The sequence below is a fragment of the Lipotes vexillifer genome, unplaced genomic scaffold, assembly GCF_000442215.2.
Source record: "Lipotes vexillifer unplaced genomic scaffold, Lipotes_vexillifer_v1.1 scaffold1816, whole genome shotgun sequence".
Lineage (NCBI taxonomy): Eukaryota > Metazoa > Chordata > Mammalia > Artiodactyla > Lipotidae > Lipotes > Lipotes vexillifer.
The window spans coordinates 470166-485209 of NW_006781315.1; the positions used below are offsets into that span (position 1 = coordinate 470166).

The 15044-nt window shown below is 35.4% G+C and overlaps 1 protein-coding gene across 4 annotated transcripts in view; it reads right to left on the minus strand.

Moving 5' to 3' along the window:
* The window catches only part of ROBO1 (roundabout guidance receptor 1), a 952567-nt gene that overhangs the window by 64909 nt on the left and 872614 nt on the right, over window positions 1-15044 (minus strand). For all 4 annotated transcript variants that reach the window (XM_007454543.1, XM_007454546.1, XM_007454545.1 and 1 more), the window contains 7 exons: window positions 11769-11974; window positions 10190-10271; window positions 9862-10030; window positions 9609-9775; window positions 2931-3052; window positions 1999-2230; window positions 908-1029 (listed from right to left, as the gene is read on the minus strand). In XM_007454543.1, the coding sequence (XP_007454605.1) occupies window positions 908-1029; window positions 1999-2230; window positions 2931-3052; window positions 9609-9775; window positions 9862-10030; window positions 10190-10271; window positions 11769-11974 (1100 nt within the window). The remainder of the gene's footprint in view (window positions 1-907; window positions 1030-1998; window positions 2231-2930; window positions 3053-9608; window positions 9776-9861; window positions 10031-10189; window positions 10272-11768; window positions 11975-15044) is intronic.

The following is a 15044-nucleotide window of genomic DNA, read 5'->3' on the forward strand; positions in this document are numbered from 1 at the left end:
AAAAAAAAAAAAGAAAAAAAAAAAAAGTCTTCTAGTATGTAGTGTGTTTACATAAGTGTTGAAACAATACACATAAAATTTACACTCTATTGAGATTTCCCTAATTCAATCTATCGTTTATTCATTTAACATAGCTCATTAAAACTGTGCTTTAATGTATATTCTTTAACAGGCTAAATCTCATGTCCTTAATTTTTATTGTACCTTGGCATGCTTGAAAATATTTGCTGGAGATGAGTCTATGTAAGCCTCTCTAAATTCAACGATTAGAGCTGATAACTTCACAGGTAAAAACAATTATTCAGAATCACTGGATTACATTACTTGACAATACATCATATGTTTAAAAAATTCAGTTAAATATATACAGAAGTTTATAACTGAATTTCCTCTGAGACATAAAATTTTGTTTAGAGATGAAAACAAGGTTTATAAAAAAATTTTCAGGCACAATAAAATAATTTTTCCAACTTAGCTCCAATGTTACAAAATTCCAAACATGTTAAAAGTAAGAAATCAAACCATATCTGATACAATTCCATGGGGCAAACTAATTCTTCAAAATGTATTTAAGCTGTTTTTTAAGGGGGAAAAAAAAGAGATTCTTTTATTAGCCTTTACGTTTGTTGTTTGTGTGAAATTATGTGTACCTATATGTACTGTGACCAGGTAGATTCTCTCTTTTAAATTCTTTTTTTCAAATGGCTTAAGAAAAAATTATTCCACAATTATTGAATAAACAGGAAAGTATTTTAAAAATAATTTTACATGCTGCTGTGTGGACCAGCAGATGGCGCCAAATATCCATGAACAATTTAACCAAGGTTGCTTTTTTTTTTTTTTTTTTTTTTTTTTTTCCTGCAGGGGAGAGCGGTGTCCATCAGTAAATTGCTATATATGTATTTACCTTATACTCTTGGACCATTCCATTCTGAGTATCTTCAGGAGGTGGCTGCCAACTGACAAGAATTGCAGTTCCATTTCCATCATGCTTTGATACAGTTACGCTTTGGGGTGGGGCACTGGGTGCTATGAAATTGTTTTAAAAAGTAGATATATTATGAGCACATTAGAGAACACTGAAAGCAGGCATTTAACATTTAGACAAAAACATATAAAATTTATATCCATATATGTATATGTTTTAAAGATGTATCTCATCCAATTTGAATAGCCCCAAACTATTTGTTTTTCCTCAATATCGCTAACCTATTGTTATTGTGAGTTTTCCATAACCAAAGTTATATAGATTATCTCCACAAAACATCCCAGGAGAATTCCTCTTTCTCCTACCCTGTAACCCTAGTCCCATGTTCTCCTTAAAAATGTTCAAAAGTATAAAGATAAATACTAACCATCCATGTTATTAACTGTATCCTATAATTTATTGTAATCAAAGTAATAAAGACATTTTAGGAAAAATTCTGGTTATTTTTAAAGAGTATACTTGTGACATGTAACCTTTAACCTTTATGTAAATACTAATTTTTAATCTCTAGTTATAGAGTGTCCAAACATACTGGTTTGTCTAGAGCTGAGGGACATGAGGCATAAAATGCTAAGCCCAGAAGGTCCCGGGCAAACCAAAACATTACTCACCTTATTTACAGATCATCACTCAAAATAACATTTGATAAATGAATGAAAAATAATTAATGGAAAGACAAGCAAATTGAGGATAATTCCATCTTTAAATGTGAATTTTAGTTCTGAATAATTAAATATATCCAATATGTCATTAAGTAATACAATGTACACATTCGCACATTTTTAGATAGGCCACTACTAAAGCAAGTCGAGTAAAATAGAATTTTGGTTTTTAGTAGTTCTAATTAAATAAATGTTATTAACAAAATACAATGCTCACTATCAAAACAGTTAATAATTAATGTCACTAATATTATGACTTAATGTCATTAATATTTTTCCATTAAGTTAATAAAAGCCTCACAAAAAAGTATTGCAATTCATAGTAACCGCACATTAAGTTATACTTGCCTTCTTCTAGGGTTTTAGCAAATTTAATTTCACTATCTGCTCCCTGAAATTCATTAAAAAAAGGACGAGCCTTAATTTCATAGTTGACTCCTTTTTTGAGATCAGGGATAACCACGCTATTTTTGGTTGGAGTCCTCACTTCAAAAACTAACCACTCCGATTCACCATGGCTGGCTCCAAACGGGCGATAAAGAATTTTGTATCCTTGAATATACTGAGACTGTTGGTCCACCTATTAAAATGACAAATAAAAATGCAATCATTCATGTCCTTTTATTGACTTTTTAGAAAATTATGAAAATTTAATGTGACACAAATGCAAAAAAATTCTGACTTCATTCCACAGTTTTCTAAGCTTACATAAAGTAGAATACTAAAAACAAATCACTATCTTTTGTAATACGTCCGCTTTTTCAGCTTTTATGTATAATATTAGATACTAATTTCTATGCTTCATGCAGAAATGTGAGGCATCATGGCACTTCCACAACAGATATCTAGAGGTAAGTCAGAGTGTCAAGGGGATGAGGAAATAAAATGTATTTTTCCACTTCCTAATTTTAAAAGACTATTTAATATTATTCAGAAATACTTTTCAGTTTAAAAAATTCATATGCTAATGATCCTATCATTATAGTACTATGAATATATAACTTGTTTCGTCTGAGGCTAGTAAAGTTCATTACTGCAGCATAATATAAGATACACACAGATGAAATTTTTCTCTGTTTAAAGCCATTTCACAGCTATCATAATAAACAATGCTTACATTATAAAGTTATCATTGGTAGAGAGGTAAGCAACAGATATATGTAACTTAACTATCTGTTGCATCTCTCTATATATACATATATTTTTTCAGGTAATGATCTTCCAAAGTCATCTGCTTATTAAAACTGAGATCAAATATTACGGCAGCAACAACGACTCACTGTCCAGTGCACTTCGACCGAAGAGGAAGAAAGGACGGTGGGGTTGTGGAGATGCAGTACAACATCTCCCAGTTCTCGCTGGACCTGCTTGTGATCCACCCCCTGACTTGTTGGGGGAACATCTGCAACAATCCAAGGAGACTGTGTCAGATCCTAGACAATGCAACTGACTTGAATGAAAGGATAGGGGAAACAATCCTTTCATTCATAGAAAATCTCAGAAAAGAAGAAGCATTCCAACTGTGAAGGATAATTCCAACCTGTGATACAGAATAAAATAGGAACAACTTAACCTTTTTACTAGAGTCAGGAGGACAGGACATATAGAGAGAGACAACAAGCAGAGGGCATGTAGACAGCAATAAAGAGCAGGAGGCAAAGATAACAATGGCAAACAGCAGCATTTGAGGGCTCCTCCTATCATGTAATGATCACTTTCTTGCTAAAGATGAGGAGCCTATGCAATCTCCTCTCAGTTTGCTACATAACCTTCTGTACTGATCCTAACTATGCCAGAAAGAAAAGAGCCAGGATTTTCAGCACAGCAGATGAGTAATGGAGAGAATGGAAACACATAAGTGAAAAGCAAGCACAAAAAGACATCCTCACCATATAAGATGAAACTGGATAGCTTCCCAAATAAGATATATGATAAGTTAATGGCTATGACGGAGGATACAGGAACCACCAACACAATAGGATAGCATAGGATAAGATAGAATAAAACAGAATAGAACAGAACAAAACAAATCTGATGAGAAAAGAGTACTTAACACCTATTCAATTGATGGTTTGGTTTAGTTTAGTTATTGTATCAGTGTCAGAAAGGTTCAATAAAGAGTTCTAAATCTCAAGAACACCAACATTTTTGGAAAGGAGACCAAGAACATAGTAAGAATTAAACTGCTACTAGTGTTCATTTATGTTGCACTTTTTTCCCAACCAGAGAGTGTTTTGTTAAACTTACTAAGAAGTCTGTACTTGATAAAAATTGCCTCTTTCTAAAGAGGTTTTCTAAGTACAGACGCTTTGCTTTGTTTTCAGTAGTAAAAGGGAACACAGGATGAACAAGAGAAGAAAATTAAGACTTTTTTAATATCCAGAATTCTCCTTCTCAAAGTACTGTATCTTGGCACATATATTCTGGACTGCTTTCCATCGCATAAGCAACAGAAACAAGAATTTTAGTTTTATGAATGATTAAATACTTTTAAAGAACTGAGGTTAGATAGAAAACAAAAACATGAATATTAAAGATGTGGTTGGGGACTTCCCTGGTGGTCCAATGGTTAAGACTCTGCACTGCCAGTGTTCAAGGAAGGGAACTTGGCTACAGAAAGACTGAACACCTGCTCCAAGGCCACAGCATCCATGAGCAGGCAGTAAAAGCCAGGCCTTTGGACACAAATCATGCATGCTCTTTTCACTACCCCAGACCACCTTATTCATGGGATCTAAGTTTCTTGGTTAAGAATGCAAGTCAACTGGAAGTTTATACCTCTTTGCAAACTTCCAGTTGCAAAATAAATGACTCACAGGTATGAAATGCGCAGGGTGGGATATGTAGTCAATAACTATGCAATGTCTTTGTATGTTGACATATGGTAAGTAGACATTCTGGTGATCACTTAGAAATGTATAGAAATATCGAATGACTATGTTATGTAACAGGAACTAACACAGTGTTGTAGGTCAATTATACTTCAAAAACAAACAAACAAACTCATAGAAAGAGAGAACAGATCTGGAAAAAAAAAAAAAAAAAAAGACTGAGCTCCCACTGCAGGGGGTAAGGGTTCGATCCCTGGCTGGGAACTAAGATTCCCACATGCCTCATGGCGTGGCCAAAAAAAAAAAAAAAATGAGGTCAGCTATATGGGAAAAGAATCTAAAAGAGAGTGGATATATGCATATGTATATATAACATTCACTTGGCTGTACACCTGAAACTAACACAACAGTTTAAGTCAGCTATTTTCCAATAAAAATTTTTAAAAATGAGGTTGGTAAGTATGTTTGATGAAGTCCATGGAAGGCAGGCAAATGAAAGACAAGACAGAACAAGAGTGCTATTCAGGGGCTTCCCTGGTGGTGCAGTGGTTGAGAGTCCACCTGCCAATGCAGGGGACGCGGGTTCGTGCCCCGGTCCAGGAAGATCCCACATGCCATGGAGCGGCTGGGCCCGTGAGCCATGGCCGCTGAGCCTGCGTGTCCGGAGCCTGCGCGTCCGGAGCCTGTGCTCCACAACGGGAGAGGCCACAACAGTGAGAGGCACGCGTAACAAAAAACAAAACAAAACAAAACAAAAGAGTGCTATTCAAAACCCTTAGATGTAATAACCTTGATTTATAAACTTATAAATAAGCAAAATGAGAAAACCTGAGATAGTTTTGGCTTCTCATAGTTTATCATACCTTTGGAATAGCTTTGGCTCATATCGGCCTTCAGGCTACCTATTATCACAGACTAGAGACAGAAAGCACTTGATTGTAACTTTTCCATCTCAGGCAGATTTACTTCTCTACTGGTCTCCATTGCTCCTACAACTTTAGCTACCATCTATCTCTAGGGTAAGAGTGGAGTTCTTGGAATAAGACAGACTTGGCAACTCCCCAACTTAGCAACTCGACAGCCATGTAATATTGGGAAGATTCCTTAACCTCACTATTTTTCAGTTACCTCATCTGTCAAATGGCAATATCAATGGAAGCTACTTCTGAGGAAAGGATTTTTGTGAGAACTGCATTTTTTAAGGCATATGAAGTCCTCTTCTTGAAGGTAGGGATTGGGTCAATTTTTATGAACCTAGAATACCTAGCACAGTGCCACACATATAGAATGTGTTAAGAAACATTAGTTGAGTTAAAGTGAATTACTGTATGGAAAACACACACATATCAAACATAGTATATTAGCTTCTAAACATGTTCTCTCACATGTAAACGTCCATCCTCAGGGAATCGTCTACCTTTTAGGAAGTGTCTTAGTAATCATTTTAAAAGGTTACTACTATAATTTGCATGGCAATCTCTAATTTCCCTGGTTGAGGTAACATGCCAGTTAATCCCTTCATGAAATCTAGGAAAAATCCCTAGTGTAACCATTTTGGCAATAAAATATTATTTTAGGAAATTCCTCATCGGAAAGAAAAATGGAAAGTAATGTCTAATAATGTAATATTGAGACATGTATTCATTGGTCCCTTTATTGTTCTTGCTTTTCCTTCTCCTGCTGACAACATTCAGAATTAAACTTGGAGGAAATCTCAGATATGATTCTACTCCCACTATTTCCCCAGTATTGGAGCTCCCTATACATAATCTCTGGGGGGGGCATTATCCAGGCCCCCCTTCATTATTTACAATAACTGGTCTCTTATTATCTATAGTATACACATATTCTGTACATTCTATGTCTGTGTGCATATTCTTTAAAAGATAGGGCTCAAGAATGCTGTGTGGACAGAACATGGATAAAGAATAGCAGTAACTGTGGCAACAACTACCCCCATCTCAGCAATGTCTACCCCCCAGCCCACTCCCACTTGCTAGGTGCTCATGTCATCTTCCTTGCATTATCAAATCTTGTATTTGGGAAAGCACATTTTGATTACACTGGGACAGGGCTCCAACTACAACTGCGACCTAGGTCTACCTGACTCCTGAACAGGAAACCATGCCCTGGATCTGTGCAACTTTAAGACCCAGCTCATTCATAGAAATGTCCACTTGGGGAAGACTTTTTTTTGCAGCCATGCTGCAGAAGTAATTAAAGAAAATATGCCTGCTCCCTTGTGAATCAACTTGCAACAAGTCTTTCCTGAATTCCCTCTACCCCTGGCTCTTCTCCTAACTGCTTACACGTTCTGTACCCTTCAACTGGATTTTCCCAGGTTCTGCCCTAGGCTCCTGCTATGGCCTGACTCAGCTCGGCTTCGGTGTGTCTCAAAAGCAGTCTAAGAACTGGACAATGAAATCTGCCTCAATGTTAACTTCCACTCATTGGCTTGTTTTGATGCCTGGAGTTAGAATAAGCATATCTTACTCTTAAAATATTAAGGAAAAAAAAGTCAAGCCCAGTCTAACGTTGTTATTTTGGGGGTTAAATGTGCCAAGTCTTTGGATTTCCTTTCCAGTGATGTGGTTTTCAGCCTTTAGTGCAGCCTCACCAACCATCCTCTCTGTCTTCCTCTTAAAAGTCTACCTGAAAATGTAGTGCTCAAAATAGGACACATTACTCCCTTCGTGATCTGACCAGCTCAGATTTTGATCTGCATATAATTCTGCTAAGACTAGATTTGTTTCTTCGACAACTACCCACTCCGTTGGCTCAGATAGGTGTGCTAATTGACTTCCAACACTGAAGTCCCCCTGACACACCTGACACACACACACGTACTCTCTTTTTAAGCCCAGTATCCTCAGCCTATTCTTCTACAGCTAATTTTCTAAACCTAAGTTCAAGTACCAGACTTTTAAATTTGCTCCATTGATTTTAATCTTGTTAGTGCTGGCCCATCATTCCAGACTGTCGAGATACATTTAATTCTGGTTTTCTCATTCAGCACACTAGCTGTGTTTCTCAAATTTTATGAACTTCCTCTGTTTTTAGTCCAGACAGTGAAAGAAATACAAGTCCAATGACAGTCTTATGGCATATAATATAAAAGAAATATGAGCCCTGTATATTCATAAATTGGCTAATTTAACCCTTGCCCAATCTTGTGGAGTAGGGATTTTTAGCCCCATTATATAGATGAGGGAACCGATGCTCAGCGAACATACTAACTTGCTAGTAGGTTGAAGAGCTGAGATGAAAAATTCTTTGATTTCACAATTGTATGCCTGTTTCACTATGTTTCCAGTTTTCCAGTTGACATGGGTTTGTTTCCTTTAAGTTGTTCTACTAGCTATCACGTATAAAGGTAAGTTGATTAAAATTTAAAAAAAACTTAAATTAACTCACAGATAAAATGTTGACTACCTCCTCGCTTAAGAGTTGAGGATATATTTTACAAAATCATTTATATGAGTATATGACAGAACTGCAGTTAATGAAAAACTTTTCCTAATGTCTACTGGGTAGAGACCACTGTACTGGGGACAAAAGTTTAAGTTCGCTTTACAGCTGTCATAGTTTCTGCATTCTTTACAAATGCGTATCTAATATTGAAAACCTCAAACTGCCTTAAGGCAGGCTCCAAGAATATTAAAGCTACTGGTGAAGTGACTCATAATAGCAAATATATGCATTTGGGTGTGTTGATTTCACACAGCAAGAAACAGACATGGGCATGTTCTGCAACTCAGTTTGCTCTCTCAGTGAATTCTGAAACAAAAAGTCCTTCCCAAAAGATTGCTTATATACTCACTGGAGAAGACAAAACATGCAACATGGCTGGCAGACCCTCTCCCGAACCAGGAAAAAGTAATTTAAATCTTTCAGTACTTTTGTGTGCAATTTGTTTCTGTCACTGTAACTAAGTTTCCATTTTTCCTTTGGAAATATACAAATTAAGATAGAGACATTATGATTCCTCTGTATGTTGAGAAAAGAATTTTATATTTCTAATTCCTACCATCTAGAATTACCTTTCTTTATTAATCTTATATTAATAAAGTATATTTTAATTGTGATGACAATACGTTTAAAAAAAGGTAAAGGTTGATTTAAATTCATCTTTTTTTTTAATGTATAAATTTTACTACTATTAAAACATTAAAATAACAGGAGGAGCAAGACGGTGGGTAGGAGATAATAATCTGTTGAAAGCTAAAAATAATTCTTGGGCTTCCCCGGCGGCGCAGTGGTTGAGAGTCCGCCTGCCGATGCAGGGGACACGGGTTCGTGCCCCAGTCCGGGAAGATCCCACATGCTGCGGAGCGGCTGGGCCCGTGAGCCATGGCCGCTGAGCCTGCGCGTCCGGAGCCTGTGCTCCACAACGGGAGAGGCCACGACAGTGAGAGGCCCACGTACCACACACACACACACACACACACACACACACATAATAATAATAATTCCTATTCATGAAAGACAATAAAAAGCAGTGTATCCAGAATGTGGTCCAAGTGAAAAAATTTCCAATTTCAAATGTTTTTGGAAGCAGCTTCAACATGTTCATTTTTCCTTTTATCTGTTTCTTTAACCCAGCTTTGACGAACATATACATGATTTCCATTTAAAAGTTTAATATATCATGGTTCACATAATTGGCAATGAAAGATAGGCGAAACAACATACAGACCTAAATTATTTTTGCAATGGTTGCAATGTTCAAAACTCATCCAGGAGGTCATGAGTATTAATCTCAACATACATAAAATTTACTCAATTTTAAATACAATTATGTGATTAAAATTTTACACCCACATATAGTCATATTTAAAAATCAAAAAATTGAAAATAATACAAAAATATTCACATAATATTTTTGCTCATTGGATTTGTGATTTATAAAATGAGAAACATTTCTCTGTTATTCTTCTTGTCTTGGAGTGCTTAGTCCAGAAAATAAGAAAGTTTGCAGACACTGTGTATTAAAAATTAATTGAGCAACTTGGGTAATAGATCTATGTTAAATATACAATCCTAGCATGTAGTACAAATGAGTTACTTGTAAAATTATAACATCTAAAGGTAAGTAGATGTCTCAAGGCTGAGTAAATCAATATTTACCTTGTGTTTTCACTGGGTCTGATATCTGGCTTGGATCACTAATTCCATATGCATTTGCTGCCCTCACAAGGAAAAGGTAAATTGCATTAGGTTTGAGTCCTTTAATGGCAAATGTTTCTGTTTTCACATTCTCTGCTACGGTCTGCCAGCTGCTGCCAGATGCATGGCTAAGGATAGATACACAAGTTAGAACATGCATATTTAATGGTAAATCAAAAGAGAGAACAACTAGGAAACATCGTCTTCACTCTACCTGAAGGCTTCTATAATATAAGATGTTGGAGTTGCACCTGAATTCAAATTTGGTTGCCATGACAACGTTACTGTATTTCGGCTGACATCTGTAACTTCAGGTTTTGAGGGGGCACTAGGGATTAAATTTGGGTCGGTGGGTCTTGGAGGCTGAACTGGAACTCCAAATTCTAACAAAGAAGAAAAAGATGAAAGATGTTTACACAGATAAGCACATAAATGTAGATATCATACCCATCTACCTACTCAAGCATCAAGACATGCTCTTCATCTTTTTACCAGTGAGTAAACAAAAGCTTTATTTTAAGGTAAAATACTATTGAATTTACCTTGGACTTCAATGTAAGCACTCCATGTTGCTTCACCACTGGGGGTTGATGCAATGCAGGTGTACCGACCAGTGTCACCCAGCTGAGAAGACAGATGCAAAATAAATATTTGGAACAATCAAGAGCTCACTGGGCTGAAAAAGCAATTATAGTTTTGTATATGGTCTATGAATATGGATAACTTGCATTAAAAAGCACTAACCAGAAACTGCCTCTTAATTTGTTTTTATTGAATGTGAAGTAAAATATTGCATGAAGACAGAAGACAAAAATGTTATTCTAACTGCATAATAAAAATATAATATTTAAGTACATTAACATCACCATTTTCTGTGTTGCGCAGTAAACAATGAGGTATATAACTTTAATTTCAAAGGGTTAATCTTTATTACTAATTTATAGCTTTATATTTAATAAGTCATGTAATAGGGCTAATAAAATTTAGCCAGTGACTATTCTTGCTATTTCATATATTATGTGAGTTACACCTATATGGATATCAGAGATAAATAAATATTTATAGAAAATGGATAGACACAAAATGATTTCTTCTTAAAGCATTCACTCTTTTTTCTCATTTTATTTTTTTAACCTGTAACTTAAGGCAGTTTAGTAAGTATAAAGTCAAACTCCAGCTGGAATGATGCTCTCTCTTCCTCTGAAAGACTGACTGCCAGAAAACAAACACAGGTCACATGTTCAACGTTAAAATCATCAGTACCATAATGAACCCATATACCTCTGCTTAAGGTAATAATTCTATCATCAAATAATGTTGGATAAAACAAAAATGCTGTCATCTTGCTCTGGCAATTGTAATAACAAAGTCACAATCACTGTTACATAAAAGTACAACATATTAACTTTCGTGGCACATAAAATGAACTGCTATGTTCATCCAAAACTCCAAAGAAGCCGCCCACAATAGGCAATAAAGCAATCGAAATTTATGTTTATTGCTGTCAAGGCTATTCTTTCATATGCCTCATGAGCTTGTCTGATCTTGATCTAAAATGAAAAGAAAAATCAAAGCAAAAGAACACAGTCCTGAAAGAACAGGTATGGGATGTGATGCCCTGGGAAGGTAAATCCCTAAATTGTTCCCACAAACCTGTGGGCTTTCATCATTTAATATTCTGATTTGAAATGTACATTCAATTGTACATTGCTTTATTGTTTGCAGGGAGAGTATTCTGTAATTACAAAATTCTGAACCAAATATTCACAATAAAAGAACTCTTCAAGCACATAATATGATACTGGAAAATATCTTTGAAAAATGCTTTATGGAATGAATGCATCACATCACCACTTGGAAGGTATTTTTATCTCCCACAAATCCTCATCATTTTCTCCTCCATATAAAACCTTAAACTACTTGCCATGGGCTAAATTATGAGTCAAATCATCTTTAATATACATAGTGAAATGTCTGAAAGAATAACGCATCAAATTAAAAATATATTAATACTGTTATTAACATTTCATTGATTCTAAAATTTGAGACTTCAACACTAGTTGCTGGAGGCAAAACCAAAGTGGAACAAAATGGGAAACCCAGGGTGTCATTTCAAGTTACCTTAGCATATCGGATCTGTAGTACTCCGGTCTCCAGCTGTTTGATTCGAGAATCTTGGGTTGAAACAAGGACTCCGTCCTTTCTCCACAGAATTGTGGGCACTGGACTGCCTGTGGCCACACAGCTGAGCACTAAAGTACCATCCACTGCTACAGTCTGATTCACAGGACCCTGTCGAATGACTGGGGGAGGTCGGTCTGCGATCACTGCCAGAACAAACAACAGGAAATAGATTTCTGCAACTGGAAGCAATTTTCTAATCATCCGAACAACAGCAGTTGCTCTAGGCTTTGAAACAAACTAATTAAACAAGTAATTAAAGTAGGAGACATGCATTATTCAGAATGCATTTCTATGATGCACTGATTCAGAATATTAAAATGAGACACAATGTACTCCTTTCAAATGACCAACCACTGACTAGGTTTGCTGCATTGTCAAAGGGACCTACTTAACTTAAGAGTTCAGAGACTAAATAAGGATTGTGGATGGTGAAGGAAATGTATAGTGGAGAGAAGTGGAATAATGTGCTTTTTAAACTTTAAAATACATAAAACACAAAAAACCCATTTACCCCAAGGAAACGTATAAGACAGATTTTCATAAATGACCCAAAACCAACCTGATAATCTTTCTGAGTCCAACAGAAAGAATGATGGTATCATACCAGCATGCTTGACAATTTTGGATTCAAAAATGTGCTTTGGACTTTGATAACTGACCAATCAATATGACTGAGCTCTTTTTATCTTGGAATTTTTTCTATTAAAAGAATACATAGTGAATTCAGAGAAACTGGAAAACTGTCTAAAAATATTCTTGGTAAACTAATCCGAAAATATAATTGAAGTGGATATCCTAACCCAGGATATAACACACTTCCATATCAGAATTATAGGAATGGGAAGGCACTTTCGCTAAATCTATCACCTTAACAGTTTTAATGTCCCATGGAAGGAAACAATGGAAGGCATTTTTATAACATATAAATAAAATTACTCTTATTATATGAAAAAATCTAAAACCTAAAATCTTTATCTGAGATAATAAAGTCATAATTTTAGGGAAAAATCCAAAACAACTGTAGTGGAACTAGTATAAATCCTGCATTGGAGAGATGTTCTGATCTCCTGACATAGGCAATTTAGGTGAAATTCCATAGATAGTTGTTTAAATGAATAAACATTAAAAATAAAGTTCATTTTTCATTATTAAACTTTAAAATTCTGAATATTAGTTAAAAATTTTTTAAGTCACAAATATTCAAAAGACGACTCTAAGAAATTGCCTGATTAAACAAAACTGGTTGCCAGAGTGACTAAATTTTGGATGCAACCATTTGCAAAGCTGGATGTGTCATGTTCAAAGTTTTATGCACCAAAGATTTTTCACAAGCTGGAGTCACACTTCAATTTGTCCCTCATTTATCATGCAATAATTATTAGTTTGGGGCATTCAATCTAAGAAAAACAAGAAAGCAAGAAAGTGAAATCAGCAACTGTGCATTTTCACTCCACCCTTCCAATTCTCTTCCATCCTTGGTTGCTGGTGTGAAATCTGTTAATACCGTGGAGGTATATTAGAAGGCTGGAGTTTGAAACTTGGCAGGAGTGTTTCAGATACTCCATGGATGAAAAATATAAGCCAATAATTCCTTTGCTTAGAATTGTTTAATCTTTTCTACATTATCTGTTGATTTTGGCTAAAATCAAATTAGAGGCCCCTCCTGGCAAGTGTGAAAAAATAATGATAAGTGTTTTAGTGCACTGGGGTTTTTATAAGACTCTACCACCTGTGTTCCCTTGATTATAAGAATGAACGAATATTTATTTCCAGATATTAACTGAATTAGTAACAGAGTGTTTCTTTATAACTGATTATAATAAAGTCCAGTAACAGAGTGGTTTACATTTCGTAGTCTTGTTATATTTAGAAACAATCCAATATCTGGGGATTTATTCAACCTTCTGTATCTTTACAGTTCTTTGATATTTGCATCATATTTAGCGTCATCCTCACTTCCTTATCCTATCCTAACCCAGTTTAATGATGTTGTTTCTCTGTTATTGATTTCTTCCTGGTTTACACTGGGTACTTTACAAAAATAAAGCAAGAAAAGAGGAGCAGGGTTGATTATCAGGCTACACCATCTGTCATGTGTCTTTAGGCAAGTTCCTTAAATTATCTAACTCTCGGTTTTTTACCTGTAACGTGAGGATCATAATACTTGTTCTAACCAGCTCAGGGGATTGCTATGAAGATATAAATGGAATAATAAATATTCCATGTACTTTGCTAATTTCAAAAAGCTAGACAATTATATGAATTGTGATATCACGATCCTTTTCTATAAAATAGTAATATGTAAATCAGAGGTAAAAAAGTTCATTAAAGCAATTTTATGTTTTTAGGTAAAGACAATGAAACATTTTGGTGTTGTCACAGATTAGAATAAAATACTGATGAAATGTTCAAAGTTATACAAATTAAAATGCATAGTACATTTAGCAGTCAACACTAAGTTTAGGATTTATGAGAAAAATTTCAAATAGAGTCTAATATCTCACATTTGGATTATTAAAATGAATTATCAGGTAATAAAATAGCACTTGTAAGACACAGAAATATGATTTAAAGAAAGTAAGTGCATGGACTTTGTAATCAGAAGGACGTAGCACTGTAAAAAGAAAATGTTCCATATTTGTGCTCTCCAGTACAGAAGCCAAGAGCTTCAAGTGCTACTGAGCACCTGTGTGGCTGGTGTGATTGAGGAACTGGATGTGTAGCTTTATTTAATTTTAAGTAATTTTGATTCAAATTTAAATAGCCTCACGTGGCAAGTGCCTACCATACTGGACAGTGCAAACTTTTGTTTTTGTTTTTCTGTTTTATTTTTAACATCTTTCTTGGAGTATAATTGCTTCACAATGGTGTTAGTTTCTGCTGTATAACAAAGTGAATCAGCTATATGTATACATATATCCCTGTATTGCCTCCCTCCTGCGTCTCCCTCCCACCCTCGCTATCCCACCCCTCTAGGTGGACACAAAGCACCGAGCTGATCTCCCTGTGCCATGTGGCTGCTTCCCACAAGCTATCCATTTTACATTGGGTAGTGTCAAACTTTTGTTTTAAATCTCAGTTCTGCTAGTTAGTATCTGAAGGATCTGGGTATATCTTTTCACCATTCTCTGCCTCAGTTTCCTCATCTGTAAAATAAGCAGTCAGATTTGAAATTCTTGAACTGTTTAAAGTTCTTAGCATATTGCCTGGCAC